This window comes from Erpetoichthys calabaricus, chromosome 4 (genome assembly GCF_900747795.2).
Source record: "Erpetoichthys calabaricus chromosome 4, fErpCal1.3, whole genome shotgun sequence".
In the NCBI taxonomy this organism is placed as follows: Eukaryota; Metazoa; Chordata; class Cladistia; order Polypteriformes; family Polypteridae; genus Erpetoichthys; species Erpetoichthys calabaricus.
This window is the reverse complement of record NC_041397.2, coordinates 42,710,762-42,731,598: the sequence shown is the minus strand read 5'-3', so window position 1 is coordinate 42,731,598 and position 20,837 is coordinate 42,710,762. Positions and strand designations below refer to the sequence as shown.

Sequence of the window (20,837 nt, the reverse complement as noted above, 5' to 3'; positions counted from 1 at the left end):
CTTGTCTGGTACCACGTTCTAGTTTAAAGTAGTCTGAGCAAATTTTATTAATACAAACTGAAGCTTCTGGACTGGTATACAGTAGTTTGATCCAAGCACAAATATTCGGGCCAAACCCAAATTTCTCCAATGCAGTGAAAAGGTAATTCCATTCGATCATGTCAAATGCCTTTTCTGCGTCTAATGATAGTAATATCTCTGGGGTGTTTGGTTTTTCTGGTGAATATATAACATTAAACAAGCGTCGGAGATTTGAAGATAGATGTCGGCCTTTAATAAATCCAGTTTGATCTTGTGATATTACCGAGGGCAGCACTTTCTCCATCCTTCTAGCTAGGATTTTTGAGAGTATCTTAACATCATTATTCAGGATCGAAATTGGTCTATATGATGCACATTGTAACAAGTCCTTATTTTGTTTAGGAAAGACGGTGATTAATGCTTGTCGAAATGTTTGAGGTAGTATTTGGTGGTCTTTAGCTTCTGTAAATGTTACCAATAAGAGTGGAGCTAGCTGAGTGGAGAATTTCTTATAAAACTCTACAATTTCTAACAAATGAAATACGGTAGCTGATGTAACCTCTTTAAGTGCCAAAGCTGCATCTTTTTTTCAATGACTGCATTTAATATGGTCAGGTAAATCCATCAGATACAAAATAAAACGTCAGTTGTTTATGCTCATACCTGCACTGATAGCAAACTATTCTAACTGAAAGAAGGAAAGTGACTGATAAAATAGGATATCATTCACTAGGGATGCGCCTGAAAGATATTAGAGCTCATCTTCCAGGAATTAGTCTGGCAAGAACCCAGAACTGAATGACACCAGAGCAGAGAGATACATATTCTTTGACTACCAGAAAAATGTCTCACCGGGATACCAATGGACTGGATCCTGGAAAGAGGCAAAAGGACAAGAGACCATCCTTGCATTCAAACAAGACCTCCAAACTGCAGGCATGGTCTGGGAAGAGGGCAAAAACTCTACACAAGACCATAACAGATGGTGGCTGCTAGCTGCTAAACACTCTAAACAGAGTGGGGGGAACTGACACCAACACTAAGCTGTTAAACGGAATATGAAATCCTCAGCAAAATCTAGCACATATCAATGGTTACAGCACATCAGTTTTCTAAGGTGATGCCCTCAGTTTTGATTCAAATATTTATTTTCTTGCATTCCTGACCACTATGAAGTACGTACCGTATATACTCGAATATAAGCCGAGTTTTTCAGCACCCAAACAAGTGCTGAAAAACGTCACCCTCGACTTATATTCGAGTCAGGTCCCGCTGCCCCCGCCAACCCGACAGAAAGCTGGAGTGTACAGTACAGTGGAACCACGGTTCACAAACGTCTCTGAACACGTACAAATCGGGTTACGACCAAAAAGTTTGCCAAACATTTGCATCTTTCACGACCACACACTCGGTATACGAACAAGCCATTTTCCCTTTCAGTTTGCGCGTGCCGATGATTTCCGCACGTGTTCAGTCTCTCCCTGTGCATTCTCTGTGCAGCGAGTGAGCGAGAGAGAGAGCGCGCGAAAGAGAGACACGTGCGCACGCAAGACAGAGAGAGACGCACGCGCGAGAGACAGAGTGAGCGAGAGAGATACCATATTGTTTTTGTTGACCCTCTTCTCCACTTACAGAGTTAGTTTACTGTTTTTCTTTGAAATAAATACTCAAAAACATTTAATCTACTGATGCCTCAATTAATGTTCGGTAATTTTATTGGTATTTATTTTGATTATTGAAACTTTCCAGTAGCTGCTGCATTTCCCACCCTAGGCTTATACTCGAGTCAATAAGTTTTTCCAGTTTTTGTAGGTAAAATTAGGTACCTTGGCTTATATTCGGGTCGGCTTATACTTGCATATATACGGTAATAGAATTTGATTAAACCAAAACAAATTGGGCCTTCCAAAGAGGTCATTTGTCAAAACATGCAACCAGGCCACTTTGTGTGCCAGCAGGATGGCATACTCCATGCATAAGCAGAGAATAGCATGTCTGTATTTGGATAACTTTTGGAATTAAATTCTATGTAGACAAGCTCATTATTTGCTTCAAGGACATCAGAGCCTGTTAACATCTCACAGCTGAACAAAAGCAAATGAAAGCACTTCTTTCAGAATCTCAATCTCAGTTCCTCCTCAGTAAACCTCAGGTTGTGCCAACCTTCCCTGTCATCTATTGTTGCTGTCCTCAAAGTCATACACAGGCTTTGAACAGCACATTTCTGGAGTACTTTTTCTACTCCTTACAGAACATTGCTAAGGTTTGATGATCCTTTTCCTTCTCTGCTGATTCAGAAATATTTTCTGTCAAGTATTCATTACCTCTCAAGTAAATTAGTGTTATTCATTTTTTAATTGTTTTGCCATTTGAAGCATCAAACAGATTACAGCAAATTCAAAATGTTGCCAGATGTCTGACATGGACCAAACATAGTAAACACATCTCCCTTCAAATGGTTTCCATTTATACAACATCATATTATTTTCAAGAACTCTCCTGCTGTTACTGATTTAAAAGCTGTTAATTTATACACTCTAAATGTCACTGTTTGTCTCATACTAAACAGGCAGTCACCTTATAAGGTTTGATGTCAGACTTCACAATACCCAAAGATACTATCGCACTATTCTCCCTCCCTAGATTTGTTTCTAAAGACCACTGTCACATTACATAACTTTTAGTTGGAGAAGATGTGAAACCATATAACTACAGTTGCTGACCTTGTTGCCTGAAGATGTCAAATTACACAACTACAAGTGACAGGGAACGACAAATTAGATGACTCTGTGATGAATTTCCAGCATAATTTCCTATTTCCACAGCATCTCAAGCACACCCTTCTTCAATGACGTGCTGCTTGACAGAACTGGTGCTCTATGAATGCTTTCCAGGCATGGCAAGTTCAGCCACAATCTTGGCCCTATATTTCTTTTTTTTCCATTCTGATGTGGTCCACAAAACAAGAGACATCAGACACATGAGTTTCTTTTCTGTTTTCTGTTTGCAATGTCCAAAGCACCTGTATCCCTTATTCTTTGTAGCTGTATTATATGCATTATGCTTCAGGGTGAGCACTCATTGGTTGTCAATTCTTTTATGTGCACAGAGATCGTCATTATAACTTAAGACAAAATCAAGCTTGTTTGATTTAGTTGGGGGTGAGTTGTAGACTGATTGGAGTAATTTGCAAGATATATCCGACTGCATGTCTGACAGCCAAGGGAGCGAGCACAACCTCTGACTTGCTAAGATGATATAAATAAAGTGTGTCACTGGAAAATGCTGGAAAAGTCATATAATGTGACAGGGCTTTAAAGTTCATCAATGATCATAATTAAATCATTTCTAAAATAACCCCCTCTTCTCCCTTGCATTTTAATTAGCGATGTATAAAACTATTATTTTTTTGATGCTTCTGTAGGTGTATCGATCCTATTATCCTTTCAAACAAGTCCCTTCCCCTCAGCCTCAGTTTACTTGTATATATTCTTCAGAACATTTCTTGTACTATATATACTGACTGATTCTACAGGATGTTTTATTAAATGTATGGCATTATATTCATTTTGTATGTTTGAATTGGTTGTCTGCTATTGGTATTGTACTTCTGCCACTAGTCGGTCGGACTCATGCAAGCAAGAATGTTATTGCACATTGCATCTCCCAAGGAATTTGACCTCACACCTTCTTCCTTGGAGCAGCACAGGTGGCGCATTGCTAGCGCTGCTGCCTCACAGTAAGGAAATCCAGCTTCACGTTCCGGGTCTTCCCTGTGTAGAGTTTGTATGTTCTCCCTGTTTCTGTGTGGGTTATCTCTAGTTCCTCCCATTGTACAAAGACATACATGTTAGATGAATTGGTGATGCTAATTTGGCCCAAATGTTTGTTTGTTGCATGGGTGTGTGTTGGCCCTATGATGGACTGGTGCCGTGTATAGGTGTTATTCCTGCCTTGCGCCCTGTGCTAGCTCGGATAGGCTTCAGCCCGCCAACCCAACCTCCATATGTGGTCTGGATTAAGCAGGCTAGAAAATGACATGACAAAACCTTCTTCCTTGCAATTAATCAAGTATTACACAATCTTGTACTGCACTTTGCATTGTTACTTTGAATTCTACTCTTCACTGATATGTAAAATGCCTCTGTGTGGTACGCTTTATGAAATTAAATTGGAATCACTGAAAGTGAGGGCCTGTTTTCAAATGATGAGGGAACACAACAGGACAATGCCACTGACTAACATTTCCATTGCTGTGTTAGAGTTATGATCAGGCTCTTGAGTTTAAAGAGGTTATTTTTTACCACAAGAAACAAGAAGTCTTCAGACTGTTTTACATTTGTGAATGGAATACACAGGCAGTCAATCTATATTTTATATATTGATATTTTATATGGTGTCTTTCACAGACAGCACCATCAAAAGGTGCTTTACAAATCACTTATGAAATACAGTGCACTGCTTAAACCTGACTCCTTGTTACACAGCACATCTCCCAACAGTATGTAGAATTCTCCCTTCTAGATATATGAAGGCTCACTGGGTTGATAGGTGAGTAAAACACTCAAGTTAGCAGGTTAGTGGGGAATAATTTCAAGTTTCTGCCTACATAGATCTTAAATTTTAATTTTTTATGTTGACATTTCTTCCAGTAGGGGATACATGTGTTCTTTCCCACTCTTTCTCACACTCGCTGTGCATGTGTGCATGACTTAGAAGTTGATGCAACTGCGCAACTGCCTGGGCTTGATTTGTCAAGATCTCTCAATCTGCCAAGGCGGCACATTTCAACAATATATCAGACTTGTGAAATACATTTTAAACGGCCTAATCAACCACGATCTTAATGCACAGAATGGATTTTATTTAAAGGAAGTTAGAAACTGGATAATTATAGTCCATGTTTTAAAAAGATTGACAATTATCACTCAGTGCAGTTTATTTAATGGTTTGTTTTTCTTTTTTTAAACTGGATCCACAAGTTGTTTTTGTCTCTGAATTGATTTAAAGCTATTCCATTTGCTCTAAATAATATTTGCTGTAAAATGAAGACTGCTAAACGCGACAATTAATTCCTACTATTAGAAGAATGATGCGAATACTTACATATTTAATCACTTTCAGCTGAAGTGAGGCTGCATCAAGGTCGTACAGTTCTCCTGAAAGTAGAAAGAAGAGCCATTAGCGATAATCTAACAGTAATACAGGGTTGCTGAGTTCGGATGTTGAGATCTTTTTCGAAATGAGAAGCCAATCTAGGGCACTGAGCTGACAGACTCAAAATAATAATTAAAATAAAAGCAAAAATAAATGAATAGAAAGAGTATATACATTTGTGGAAGAACCTTGAAAAACTTTAAGCTAAGTGAAAAATTATTTTAATAAAAACATCATCCATCTGTCTATTTTTAAATGTACTTATTTCAGTTCAGAGATCTGAGGGCCTCATTAGAATCACGGCAGGAAGCACTTCTGGATGGGTCACTGGACCATTTGAGGGCACAATTAAGAACACACTCACACTTACTGACATAGAGCCATTCTAGAGTCACCAAATAATGTAACCTGCATAGAATGAGGGAGGAAACACCTGAGTAAGCGGAGAAGAAGCCACACAGACACAGGGAGAACGCAAATGCACAGAGATAAGCTACACAGTTTTGTACAGATTATAACTGAGTGAACAGAAAATTTCCAAAACAGTAACTATAAATATTAAAATCAAAAATATAATACATGCCAAATTTTAAGACAGATTTGAAGAACACGTATTACTTCAAAATTCCTCACTGACACTGCATATTGACAAATATGTTAACTTCAGGGGACAAACGAAACTTCCAGGACGAACAATAACTAACATGTTGAGTGAAACTGGTTTCAGTTCTTTGTGTAACTAAGAAAGAAACTCTTCAATAGTAACATTCAACCATAATTGTAATCAACAGTTGAATGTGCTGTAATTAGGTAGACTGATTATTTTTGACCTCTTTATAGAGTGCCGCTTTGATTGGTGCATTTATGAGTAATAATGATCCTGCTCTTGCTTTGAATTTCAGACTTTATACAATTTTATCTTAGCTTCATAAATTTTGCCATTAGTTTTCTAGGCAATTTTCCACACTTTAGAACATGAATATTCTGATTATTTAATTGCTTTTGTCATGAAAAAGTTTTAAGGCATGATAAAAATTCATAATTTCTTGTTTTGAATTGATATTTTGTTTTTATTACAGAGACTGATATTTTGTGCCCAGATGTAACTGCAGGTTGCTAGATGAACAACATCAGGATTCGTGGTGAGTGACATCCTTGAGATGGCAGTTTATAAGCTGGCAACACATTACGCACATCGTCCAAGTTTTGGTGTTGATTGTGATTTGGTGTGTTTCAGATTACAGGTTCTTGGCAATGAACTTACAACTGTGTTTTGACTTTGATTCTTACATCTGATAGGATTGAGTTTTTTGTTTTTGACTATGCTCATTTTTAACTCATGTTTCATCTTCTGACTGGTCATTATTCTGCCCTTGTGGCCTACCGTTTACCATCTCTTATCAAAATAGCTGTATGGAAGAGTGACTCAAGCATCCTAGGGTTCAATAAAATTCCTTTAGCTTAGGATGTTCACAGTTTTTCCAGACTGTAATTTGGGTAAAACCTTTAATGTTAGAACCTGACATCTAGCCCCCACAATTCCCTGAAGCAGTTAAGGCGGCTAGGAAAATAGATCTAAAGATGGATGGATGAATAGAGGTTCACACTGATGGGAGGACTGAAGGTGCATGGTTACTGTTCACATTTGTCGAGCTGGTGTTAAGCATTAGGAGAACTTCTCTTACCAAGCAATGAAAGAGACTTACTCTCACTTAACTTGCATGTAAGTTGTAAGGACCTTTTTCATATGTTTCTCTAAATAAGTTAATAAATTAAAATTTACTCTTCCTTTACCACACATGTATTCTATAAACTAAAATACTGTGATTCAATATATAGTTATTCCTCCTGCATTCAGTTCAAATTAGTTTCATTTATTATAAACTGTTATCCCCTGAAGATAAGGATAGGGAGGTGCACACATACAATATAAAACAGATACAACATTCCATACACATATCTAATTAAATATAAAGTAAATGAGGCATCATCCTAGTAACCAAAACAAAATTTGGAGAAATCAAGCTAACTGAAGATACTGTATGCTAGTACAGTACTGATAAATGTGGGATGATTATGATTAGCTGATTCTGTGTCTGTTACAGTTCATACCAAGATTTCTGAAATGTGCTTAATCAACATGGCAGCAACAGCAAGTGCCACATCAGTATGCTGAAAGGAAATATAAAATGGGCAAAAGCTAGTAACAGTCAGTCATGATAATGAACAGAAATACTTAGTATAATCAACTGCTAAACAAGCAACCATAATATGGGTGCATCTAAAATCAACCAACCTACAGCCATACTGGACCAACCCTAATTATCAGTGTGGTCAAAATTGCACTTCATATAGATGTCCTCTTGTTCACTCTTCTGTTTTCTCAACTTTGTCAGTCTGTCACCAGTCACATCTTTGGTTCTGACTCAAGATCAACAGCATTTCACTTCTGTAGTCAGTAAACGGTTTAAAGAAACCCTTAGGGCTGCTCACCTACAAATCCCCATTGATGACCAATGTATCAGTCTAATTTTCAACCTCAACACTCTCTCTTAAACAGCCAGACCACCCTTTGGTCATCTCTCCATTAAAAATTGGTACTAGGAATCTGCATATAAACTAACAAAACTCCATGCTACTACTTCTACCTAATTAACTAATGAAACCTTGCATTGTCCCTTATTGTCCTTCATCCACATCTAGGCCATTGGTGTAACTGTCTCCGGGTTCTGCCCATTATGTTGGGGCATAGTGTCCCTGTTGGTGATGATGGGCTTGTATCACTGGCAACAGGGGTATTAATAATGTCCACTAAGGCATCATAAGGCCCTACTCCAGCATTATAATACTAAAAATATCTTGCAATGGCATTCGTAATCAGACCAAAAATAAAAGAACTGAAGACTGTGGCAGAAATCACACTACTGTAATAAAGTCATTTTCGAACCTTACAACTTTTCCATTTTTTATTGAAGAAGTCTGTTTCACTTCACATTTTCTTGCAATTTCTTTTTTTTTTAACAACCAACTAAATATTCACATTTAACTATTCAGATGAATCATTCAAGTTCTGATTAAAATGTTTACTTAAATATGTGTATCATAATCATGAAAGAAACTGTTAATTCACATGCATAAAAAGCTACAGAATAAACATATTAGCTTTGTCATATTTAATCTAATGTAAAGTTCAATATTTTGAAAATATAAAATTATAAAAAATGATAAAAATCACAAGTATATTTTCATACCACACAGCTGCAGTATGTTGTGATCCAGTTCATCATATTTCCCACTCTTTGCTGATTCTGATTTGGCCGGTGAGCTTGGAGAAGGACTCTGTAATGTGTTAGCCTTAGGCCATTTTGCCTTCTTCTGCAAATTATTAACTCTTTTACAAGCAACTGTGACCTAGTAAAAGAAAAAAAAAATATATATATATATGGATAAATATGTAAGCATAATTTGAGAGCAATTTGAGGTTTTGTCTAAATTTGTATGATTTACATTCTGGGTTCTGCTGAATATAATTAAGGGACATGGGGATCCAAGAAAACACACTTGCACAGGGCGCTTGTCCATCACAGGGCCCACTCATACACACATCAATCATTAAGTTATTAAACCAATAATAAAATAGATAGATGCATATATAGATCATCTCTGAACTGATGTGCAAATGTAAGAGAGAACATGAGTCGATAAAGCACCATCAATACCTCACTTGTTGTTCAAGTGCCTAGTCCTTTGAGTCCATTCGTCATAATCTAGCATCACATTCCATTATGGCTACCTGCCCTACCCTTTACCTTTACTCCCTTTGGAGTGCGTGACAGCACTGCAGGTAGTCATTCATCAATCAGCTATTATGAAGAGTCCCAGGGAAACAGCCCTAACTGGCTCAAAAATCTCAGAATGAGGCAAATGTGGTCCTACTGTTACGAACAGCAGTAAAAGCGTTTTATCAATTTTCCTAATTTCGGAAACTACTATTCACAGAGAAGTTTAGCAGAGGTTGTGAGCTGTCCTAACTCACTAGTAGCTGCCAGAAGATGGTGTTCAGCATGTACATTCCAGGAAAGGCATAATATTTTGGAAACACTGAAGAACAATAATGTCATAAAAACATTGATATAACAGAGATGTAATAATATCTGTAACAAATCTTGTACATTATATGAGTGCTCCACCTATGTGCAGAACGCACAAAATGAAAGTGTTGATATATTTACGTGTAAAATGCAGCTTTGCAATAGTAATGTCTTGTTTACATAAAAACCATTCCTCAAATTTTGAACTAAATTTGAGACGTTTTTACAATACGTGAGGTAATACGCAGATTTATACATTTCCCCAACACTCCACATGAGGTAATTGCATTTTTTTAGTTGTGACTTTTATTCAAGATGGCTTAAAACATATGAGATTCAATTGGTTACATTTGTTTTGTTTTTCCAATTGGAACACAGGCAGATGAAGTGACTTACTCAAGGTCACACATTTGAACCAAAAACCTCAAGGTTTGGAGACCAAAGTCAACCACTACTCCACATTACTTGCCTAGATAATGTTTAAGAAAGTTGCATTTACGCAAATATGCAGGATATAAAGCTCATTATTTGGGTGAGCATGCATATGTCAATGGCAAGCGATATCACAGTATCAACACACAGGTGGCCATGGGTGCAAATTGTACTGCAGTAAGACAGCATGTTACCCTGAAGATACGCAGTGCAGGATGGAGGATTGACAGCAAAATGTCACCCAGGTACGTAAACTCTGCATTCCATGAACCCCTGGAGCATTCGTGTTCATTTTATGAGCCAGGGCATTAGATGAATAGAGCGTTGCAGAAGATAAGTGGTAGTCACAGAGAGTGACGTAGCATGGCATAGTGGAAGATGATCAGGACACTGAAGCGGGGAACGCGACATCAGAAACAGCACAAGAATAACTGTGGCTAGTTTCAGTAACTTTTACTTTATGACGCGCTTTCAGTGGCCATGACAACAGAAAGGTGACCCATCTGAAAGTACAGCTGTGGATCATCCACCCATCCATCCATTGACCCATTTCTTAAGCCTGCTTTATCCTGAGCACAGTCATGGGGAACCCGAAGCCTATTCTAGCAAACCCTGGGGCATTTATTTTTAAATATGCAGTACATGTCCGATTTCAGGCTTTTCGTTCATGCAGTGTGTGTTTGTGTGTGTGTGTGTGTCTTGGTTCTTCCATCTTGGAACTTCTTACAATATTATTCTTGATATTGCAGCAAACTGGCAGCATTTACATGCAGGTTAGTACGATATCATACCCTGTTATGTTTTATGCATTCTTTTTCTTATTATTAACAATTTTGTTATTATTTATTATTGTTAATTAAAATTATGGTTATTGTTATTTTTAGCCTACTACTTTAAATATTTGTATTCTTCTTATTGTTCTTCTGGTGAAGCCTCAGCATTAGTATCAGGAAACTACAAAATGTCACTGTGACTTCCAGTTTGCTTCTCAGGGTGACGTAAATTCATGACGTCACTCATTCCCAGAAATGGCCTCCTACTCCCAATTGGGACTGGAACTGTGATGCTGCCTAAGTATTTTTCATGTCCTACTCTGAGATGGGTCAAATCCTTATCCAGTGTGACTTTTAGGAGTAATTCTGAGATGCTGGATGCATACAGGCCCTGTGCTACCTTTTCCTATTTCTGTGAGGATTGTACCTTCTTGTTTTTGAAATATTGTCAGTTACTGTAACATTTTAAAAAATTAGTTATATAATTCAAAGTTAAAGTCAAAAGGAGGATAGTAAGAGTGCTTTACTGTTAAGTCTTTCATCCATCCATCCATTATCCAACCCTCTATATCCTAACTACAGGGTCACGGGGGTCTGCTGAAGCCAATCCCAGCCAGCATAGTGCACAAGGCAGGAAACAAACCCCGGGCAGGGCGCCAGCCCACCACAGGGCACAAACACACACGCACACACACCAAGCACAATTTAGGATTGCCAATGCACCTAACCTGCATGTCTTTGGACTGTGGGAGGAAACCGGAGCACCACCATGCCGCCCTGTTAAGTCTTTCTACTTTCAAAATGTTTATCCACAAACTGGGATGCTGACATGTCTGTGATGCTGGCTTATAAAGGCTCACATGTGCGACTACCCCCAAAGAACAACACCTAACAACCATCCAGTTTGTCCAGGCAACAGTTCACCAAATTACAAAAAAAATGTCATTGCATTATTCTCATAACAAGACGTTAAAAAAATATAAGCTTCTTCCAACACAGCAGTACAAAGGAATAAGCCAAACCAAAATACCTCTTGATAAACCGTGACTTTTCAAAATCAAAATTCATACACAGAAAATGAATCTCCTCTTTAATGCCCCTTATTCATTTCTTCCTCATTCCATCTTATTAGTATTATGCATCTCCTACAGCCGATCAGGCAGTTGCTTTTGCAGGAGCTTTATGGTGAGTTTGTACTTCAAAACTGAACTGACGCAGACAACTGCAGATGCGGTCACAGACACAAAGTTCGCACCCTTTTTAATTTAGAGTACAATTGTGTGTGTGTGCAGCACTGAGCTCTGTTTCTCTTCAAACACGCCATGTTTTTGTTGTTTAGTCAATGTGCACAGGTTTGTGTATGCACAGGAATCTGGTGGCACACCAGAAACACACAAATTTACGTAGCTATGCGGACGAACAAAGTATAAGCAGGCCTTTAGTCGTGTTAGCCATTACATGAAACTTACTGCATGTCTATACCCTTGAGTGCCTGCCTCTTGCCAAATTGGGTTAGACTTTATTTTCCCTTGGGCACCATCCTTTATGTCTCTTTGCCAGCAAAGTTGTCTGGTTGCCCCACAAATTTCGGGAGTATTGGAACATACGTTTTTATGGCCAGATGCCCTTCTTGTCGCCAGCCTCTTTAAGATCCAGCTGACCATATTCTAAGCCTAGACCTCATTCTAACTCCATTCTCCATCACCATCAAGTATTAATTGCTGTGGGACTGACACCAGAATGTTACACAGGTACTCACATTTACCGTTCTGCTCTTAATCTCGGCTACAGTTCTCTCACCGGCATCTGCCAACCATAATGCTGGTGCATCAAAGTCCAGCTCAAGCAATGGTTGGATAAACTGAGTCAGCTGCAGAACCTTCGGCTAGTGACAATGCCAATGGAGTCAGTCTATGTTTGCATTGTTTTTGATTGGGATTTATTATTTTTGGCATAAAGCATGGCTTGATTTAGTATTATATTTTTTTATTTGAATCCAGCATTCTGCTGGGCTTACTGGCTACAAGTCTGTGATCAAACATGTTGTAAAGTATGCCTCAGGGTCCCCCTGAAGGGAGTACGCTATACCAATGTCAACTTGCAGCTCTTCTAGCATTACCGCATATCAACTGCTGTTTTTTTTTTGATTTGGCAGGTGCTTGCAGCAAAGTATAGCTGACATCTTGGCAAGGATCATTAAAGACGTATTCTCTGTATCTGGCTTGCTGTAAATGTCTCAGTGTAACCAACCTGCAACCACCCCATCTTATACACACACTCTATAGGCTCCCAGCTATCTGCCACACATCCTCTGATTCATCTCTCTGACTGAATCAGTCTCTCCCTTAAAGACAGCAACTTGCTGCATGTCATGGTTTCTTTATACTAAACACAAAGAGGATCAACTTCAGTCCAGTGACAGATGAACACATGATGAATGGTGCCATTTTAGTACAGTATGTCTTAATCTCTTGAATTCATTTCTTATACTGCTCATTTTATTTCAGGGTCATGGGGGTCTATCCCAGCATCATCGGCCACAAAGCAGGGACCAGCTGTAGACAGGGTATCAGTCAATCACAGGGCACAGATTCACTCATGCCAGGCCAAGTTTGGGTTGCTAGTTAGCCTAACATGCACATCTTTTGGGCTACCTGGGGGAAACTCCACACAAGCACCTGGAGAACATGCCGCATCTACAAATACAATGAGAGCGATGCATTCAAATCAATCAATTGTTGTGTGTATAACATCCGGTAATTAAAGAGTGATGTTTTCATCTGCTTCTGTTTCTAAGATTTTACTCCAGTAATGTGAATGCAGTGGTAGGGGGTGTTAGGCTCTGGGGCTATAACAGAATTTTTCAGATTTTATTTATTGATTTTCTTTTGCTTTCTCTCAGTGAGGAATTTGTAACTGGTGGTTATAATTTGAAGAGGACTGATTTTTATAGACATCAGAAGGCAAGAGGAATCTAAACAGAAGTACCCAAGGGGTACATATGAGATGAGAGGAGGGAAGCAATAAAGCAAGAAACAAACATAAAAGAGGACTTAAAAAAGTATAATGTTTATGTAGGCACTGATCGAGGCAACGCACCCTGAGAATGCTGGGTGTTGTTTAACAACACGTACTGTCAGGACTAGCTCCGCTACACGCTCTTAGTCTCTCTCACTCAATACAACATTCAGTTATAAGGTTAAATCACTTTCGTTTGCTTTCCTTGCTTTCTGGATGACCATCTGACCTTAGACTTGCCACATAACTGTGCATCTGGAGAAATTATCAGCAAGTGCAGGGGTGACGGTAAGAGCAAAGGGCCATCTCATTCTAGGCTCAGATACAGGTGAGCCAGATGATGTTTTTCCCTACACTTTGAACCTGGTCATGACCAAGAATAATTGTAATGTTGATCTTGAGGTGCCCAAAGATGTCACAAGTCATCTGGTATGACAATAAAACCCTCATTTTATTACAAGAGTATTTTCTGCCAGCTTAAAACTATATAAGTATAGTTCATTTATAATTTATTCACTACAGAAAAATTATGAACAAGAAAATAGTGACATGGAAGCACAGCTGCTTCACAGCTCCAGGGGTTTTGATTGACCAGCCCACTCAAGGACTGCATTTTTTTTTCTCATATACACAAGTTTTCCTTCCAAATCACAAATATTCTGTTTGACTGTAAATTTTGTCTTTTAGTTTTCTTTGTATGTTTTTGTGTTAGTTGCAACTTTGGTTAATTGTTTTCATTTTTTGTTTTGGAAATATGTATAGTTTGTATTAATTAATTTATGCATTACCATGACATCATTATTGTTTTGGTTATGGGTAGCACCATTTTGATGTTCCTGTTGTCAGGATATGCCCCAGAAGTCACATTATATGCCGCTTCATAAACCAATTTTACTCCCAGTAATGTAAATGCAGTGGTAGGGGGTGTTAGGTTGTAAACCAAAGTGATAAATCCATTAACATCCAAGACTGGGGTAAAAACTGAGAGATTTTGTGTGTGTTTATTATTTTACAGCCAGGGCTTGAATTTGTTTTCCAATTGTTCTTGTTACTTTTGAATTATGAATTTTATTTTCAGTATTTAATGATATTTCTGTTATTTGTTAATGGTATAGTATAATTTTAAATGTGCTGCCATTCCATGTGCTTTGTGGGTGGAGCCCCAGGAGGCAGGGCCACCCTGATGTCCCTGCCGCGGAGTACTACTTATGGCTTTCTGTTCATAGTTAGAGGCAGGACTCAGCAGTGGAGCACTGGGCATGTGTTCGAGTTTTGTGAATATTTTTATTCCTTTGAATTTATTGTTTTTGTGATATTTCACATCGCTTTCTTATATTCTGCCCCAGGACAGTTATTTTGGACTTGTCTGCCTTAGATTGCTTTTTAGGCGAATCATATTTTCTTCCTTTTAAGCATTTTGCTGTATTTTTCTATAGATTTTTTTAAATAAATCTTCAATTTATAAAGATTATTTGTGGGGCTTGTCTCTACAAGCCAGAGTTTTGATGGTTTCTCTCCCATATGATACAAAATTATATTTCCATTTATCTTATATATCTTATATTTTGAACTTTTAAGGTCAAGTCCTTGTTTATATGCCTGCCTAGGTAACAGTCTGCAGACAGCAGTTTGTTTGGGTGAGCCTCCTCTGGGTGGGCCGGAGAAGGTCCTGGCCTGTTTTTGTGGTTTATTTTTGAAACTTATCACCATGTTTAAGACTCCAATTCACAACAGTGTGATTATTGCCTATTCTAGTACTGAAATCTTTTGCACCCCTTTTTCACTACAGTTTTGAGTTAGAGTTTAGGCTTTTGCATCAAATTTTGTGTCTTCCTGATTAAAAACTAGTTTCTGGCTTTTTTTATCTCTTGGTCCATTCAAATCAAATCAAAGGCATTACAGTGATCCCTTGCTATATTGCGCTTCGCCTTTCGTGGCTTCACTCTATCGCGGATTTTATATGTAAGCATATTTAAATATATATTGCGGATTTTTTGCTGGTTCGCGGATTTCTGAGGACAATGGGTCTTTTAATTTCTGGTACACGCTTCCTCAGTTGGTTTGCCCAGTTGATTTCATACAAGGGACGCTATTGGCAGATGGCTGAGAAGCTACCCAACTTACTTTTCTCTTTCTCTCTCTTGCGCTTTCTCTGATCCTGACGCAGGGGGTGTGAGCAGGGGGGCTGTTCGCACACCTAGACGATACGGACGCTCGTCTAAAAATGCTGAAAGATTATCTTCACGTTGCTACCTTCTGTGCAGCTGCTTAGTGAAGCGACATGCTGCATGGTGCTTCGCATACTTAAAAGCTCGAAGGGCACGTATTGATTTTTGCATGTTTGTTTTTCTCTGTCTCTCTCTCTCTTTGTCTGTTCCTGACGGAGGGGGTGTGAGCTGCCGCCTTCAACAGCTTTGTGCCGCCAGTGCTTCGCATACTTAAAAGCTTAACAGCCCTATTGATTTGTTTGCTTTCTCCGTCTTTATGACAGTCTCTGCTCCTGACGCACACTCCTTTGAAGAGGAAGATATGTTTGCATTCTTTTAATTGTGAGACAGAACTGTCATCTCTGTCTTGTCATGGAGCACAGTTTAAACTTTTGAAAAAGAGACAAATGTTTGTTTGCAGTGTTTGAATAACGTTCCTGTCTCTCTACAACCTCCTGTGTTTCTGCGCAAATCTGTGACCCAAGCATGACAATATAAAAATAACCATATAAGCATATGGTTTCTACTTCGCGGATTTTCTTATTTCGCGGGTGGCTCTGGAACGCAACCCCCGCGATGGAGGAGGGATTACTGTATTCCTTTTGAATATATCATTTTGGTTTTTTAGATCACTGACCATTTAGTGTTTCTGATTTTCCATACTACGTGTGTGGTGGAGTGAGTCAGAGGTCCATGGCAGTGACTCACAAGTTACTGCTTTATGGAGTAAGTGTACAGTTATAAAGGATATTTAGCTATAAAAGCAGTGTAACTGGTCTATCAGAGGGCGATGAATTGGTTCCATATGGTTCAAGTTATAGCTTTGGCAGCTGAACCTTGACACAACATGTTAAGATTTTATGCATGAGGAATATTAATCAACCAGTCCACCAGCAGCCCTACAACTTATTGGGCAGAGCAGGTGTTGGAAATGGATGGATAGATGGATGGATGGATGGATTGATGGGTGGATTCACTGTTTAAAAGACAACTGCATTAATTCAATTAAAATATAAGAAAGCAACAAGAAGGTATTTCTGCTTTGAATTAGGAGTTGTGGGATTCTTTTTCAGATAAACCAAGTGCCCAGTGGGGTGTAAAACAGTAACAACAATTTGATATAAACAGTAAAAAGAGTGGACTATAATGTGGACTGAAATAACAAGCAGGATTCAGAGCACCATAAGAGGGGAATGAGATCAACCATCACTACTGAATCACAAACCAAAACGCTAAAAGTCATAAAAAGTGAAGCAAGAGGTCCTAAAACCAAAGTCTTGTAAGCACCTTTTCACTTGTACTACATTAACGAAATATGTGACAATACATTAAAGAGATCTAAAGCTAGGATATGGACACTGCCATCTTTTAAAGTCATATTACACATCTCATAATTACAGTGCATCCAGAAAGTATTCACAGCACATCACTTTTTCCACCTTTTGTTATGTTACAGCCTTATTCCAAAATGGATTAAATTCATTTTTTTTCCTCAGAATTCTGCACACAACACCCCATAATGACAACATGAAAAAAGTTTACTTGAGGTTTTTGCAAATTTATTAAAAATAAAAAAACTGAGAAATCACATGTACATAAGTATTCACAGCCTTTGCTCAATACTTTTGTCGATGCACCTTTGGCAGCAATTACAGCCTCAAGTCTTTTTGAATATGATGCCACAAGCTTGGCACACCTATCCTTGGCCAGTTTCGCCCATTCCTCTTTGCAGCATCTCTCAAGCTCCATCAGGTTGGATGGGAAGCGTCGGTGCACAGCCATTTTAAGATCTCTCCAGAGATGTTCAATCGGATTCAAGTCTGGGCTCTGGCTGGGCCACTTAAGGACATTCACAGAGTTGTCCTGAAGCCACTCCTTTGATATCTTGGCTGTGTGCTTAGGGTCGTTGTCCTGCTGAAAGATGAACTGTCGCCCCAGTCTGAGGTCAAGAGTGCTCTGGAGCAGGTTTTCATCCAGGATGTCTCTGTACATTGTTGCAGTCATCCTTCCCTTTATCCTGACTAGTCTCCCAGTTCCTGCCGCTGAAAAACATCCCCACAGCATGATGCCGGGTGCCAGATTTCCTCCAAACGTGATGCCTGGCATTCACATCAAAGAGTTCAATCTTTGTCTCATCAGACCAGAGAATTTTCTTTCTCATGGTCTGCGAGTCCTTCAGGTGCCTTTTGGCAAACTCCAGGCGGGCTGTCATGTGCCTTTTACTAAGGAGTGGCTTCCGTCTGGCCACTCTACCATACAGGCCTGATTGGTGGATTGCTGCAGAGATGGTTGTCCTTCTGGAAGGTTCTCCTCTCTCCACAGAGGACCTCTGGAGCTCTGACAGAGTGACCATCGGGTTCTTGGTCACCTCCCTGACTAAGGCCCTTCTCCCCACGATCGCTCAGTTTAGATGGCCGGCCAGCTCTAGGAAGAGTTCTGGTGGTTTTGAACTTCTTCCACTTACGGATGATGGAGGCCAATGTGCTCATTGGAACCTTCAACGCAGCAGAAATTTTTCTGTAACCTTCCCCAGATTTGTGCCTCGAGACAATCCTGTCTCTGAGGTCTACAGACAATTCCTTTGACTTCATGCTTGGTTTGTGCTCTGACATGAACTGTCAACTGTGGGACCTTATATAGACAGGTGTGTGCCTTTCCAAATCATGTCCAATCAACTGAATTTACCACAGGTGGACTCCAATTAAGCTGCAGAAACATTTCAACGATGATCAGGGGAAACAGGATGCACGGCAAAGGCTGTGAATACTTATGTACATGTGCTTTCTCAATTTTTTTATTTTTAGTAAATTTGTGAAAACTTCAAGTAAACTTTTCTCATGTTGTCATTATGGGGTGTTGTGTGTAGAATTCTGAGGAAAAAATGAATTTAATCCATTTTGGAATAAGGCTGTAACATAACAAAATGTGGAAAAAGTGATGCGCTGTGAATACTTTCCGGATGCACTGTATGTAACAAATTTACAACTAGCAACAGTTGTAACAACCAAAATCAATACAACGAACTAGTGAAGCAATACCATCACCATAATAACAAAAAAAAAAAACTAAACAATGATCAAAAATTCAAATGTAACTATTATTAAAGAAGTAAAAGTAATTTCCAACAGGAATCAATCCTAGTATCAAGATATTTTGAAATTTTGACTTCAGACTTGAAATTCTACCTTGGACATCTTTTGACAAGAACAATAGAGCATTTAGTTATATAAAATATGCCTGTTCTCTCTGTTTAATGGAGAAGTGAGACACCCATTTAAAGCCACGTCTCCAATGTAAAATATATCAGTGAGTCACAATGGCAAAGGTGTATGGCAACATGACAAGTAAGCATTGTAAAAAAAACTTGTACAGTTTAAGTCTGCCCCTAACCTTAATTACACTCTTATTTCTAGGTCACCACAGCTTGTAAGGATAAGTGGGACCACTTTGTAGTTAGACACAAAGCCCTTTGATCCATCTACCTTGTGTCGGTGTGACAGACTCAGCAAACTGTAACTGGTAGATAATCTGCTCTGTGTCCAGAATGAAGTGTTCAAAAGGACTCAGCATTGCCACCTATAATAAAGTTAGTCAGATTTAAACGTCCCACATATGATTTAATCACTCAACTGTCCCTTATTTAAGTAAAAACTCACAGTGCCTCAGGCAATTACATTTTCAAGAATTATCTGCCATGTACAACATTTCCACAGTGTCCAACCAAGCATCTCAATGAAAAAAAGTCAGCACTTCTTTTCATCAGTGCTTCTGTGCAATGCTGCTGGGAGTGGAAAGAAAAAGTGTGTACTCAGGCCTTTAATGCCTCAAAATATAGCAATGCATTTGCACCAGCATTTACTAGATGAGGGTGTAGCACTGTGACCCTCCAAAAAAGTTAGTAGTCAAAGAAGTGTGACCCCCATTTCCAGAAGGGATTTTGGGGTTTTACTGGGAAGTGACCACTGGAGATAGTTTAAAGTGCATCAGTTGATAGCTGGGAATGACAGTAAAAAAGATAATAATGGGAGTAACAAGAATAAATGATCACTGGTGGAAAGAAGAAGCAATAATGGAAAGGGAGAGAGGGGAGGTGAAAAGGAAGAATGTTTCATTGGTAAAGGGTGGGCTACTCCAGCTAACAACTGGGGCTCAGGTTTGTGTGACAAATGTGTCATATTTGTCATTTTGTCCTTAAATGACTCCCTGTGCTGATTCCTCAATTGTGTGCTTTTCTTCTACAATACGCACACATTCTCTTGGATACGTTCGGATCCCTTTCTGTTACTCAAAGGGTGGACACATGGCTAGAAGGTGGTCTTCTTTCACACAGTGTTTAAAGGAGGCAATAAACTGTAATCATGTACTATATAGTACACGGGTGGATGGCAGTACAGCCTCATAGCATTTGAGCTCTAATTTGAATGAAGGAGGTCTCTTCTGTGCGGAGTTGGCATCTTCTCTTCACGTTCAAGCTTAATTCTTCTGGCAACTTCACTTTTGCCCTACGGTGCAAACACCTGCTGTCATGCTGCTGCATTGCTGGTGACTAGAAAGGTCCCATACATGACTGCACTTTCATGCATCTGGTGCTGAACTCGTTTCAGCTCTAAAATGAAGATGTGGATACAGTAATGGTATGAATGGTACTGTATATTAAATGTTAAAGTTTTTTAATTAAAAAAAAATCTTTTAAGTAAATGTAAGGCGCTTGCTGATCATTTTGAACATCCCTACCTATTTACGGCTACAAGAGACTTTCTTTGCCAGACTTGTGTTTTAGATATGCTTATGAAGGAGATCTATTATCTTTGTACTTTATTTATAAAACATCAGCATTCTGAATTTTATTTTCAATAAAAATATCACATTGGCATAAAGTCCCTTAACATTTGATTATTTAATTATTAGAATTTACACAAACGGCCACGTGCTTCCACAGCAGTATGTCTGCATTGTAAAGTGTCACATTATTCTCATATGTCTCAAAGACATGCATATTAGGTAATTGGCAAGCGTGTGTTTGAGTGTGCTCTGTAATGGAATGGTTCCCTCCACAGGTGTTCACATTTATGCATCCATCCCTGGCTGAATTGGATCGTGTGGCAAAGATGACAAGTTCCCTCCACTGCAAGCAAAGT

The 20,837-nt window shown here is 38.9% G+C and overlaps 1 protein-coding gene across 2 annotated transcripts in view; it reads right to left on the bottom strand.

Annotated features, from left to right (window-relative positions):
* The window catches only part of LOC114649974 (cGMP-dependent 3',5'-cyclic phosphodiesterase), a 736,214-nt gene that overhangs the window by 116,164 nt on the left and 599,213 nt on the right, over positions 1 to 20,837 (bottom strand). For both annotated transcript variants that reach the window (XM_051926538.1, XM_051926540.1), the window contains exons 8-9: positions 8,430 to 8,589; positions 5,128 to 5,180 (exon numbers count right to left, since the gene is read on the bottom strand). In XM_051926538.1, coding sequence (XP_051782498.1) covers positions 5,128 to 5,180; positions 8,430 to 8,589 — 213 coding nt within the window. The remainder of the gene's footprint in view (positions 1 to 5,127; positions 5,181 to 8,429; positions 8,590 to 20,837) is intronic.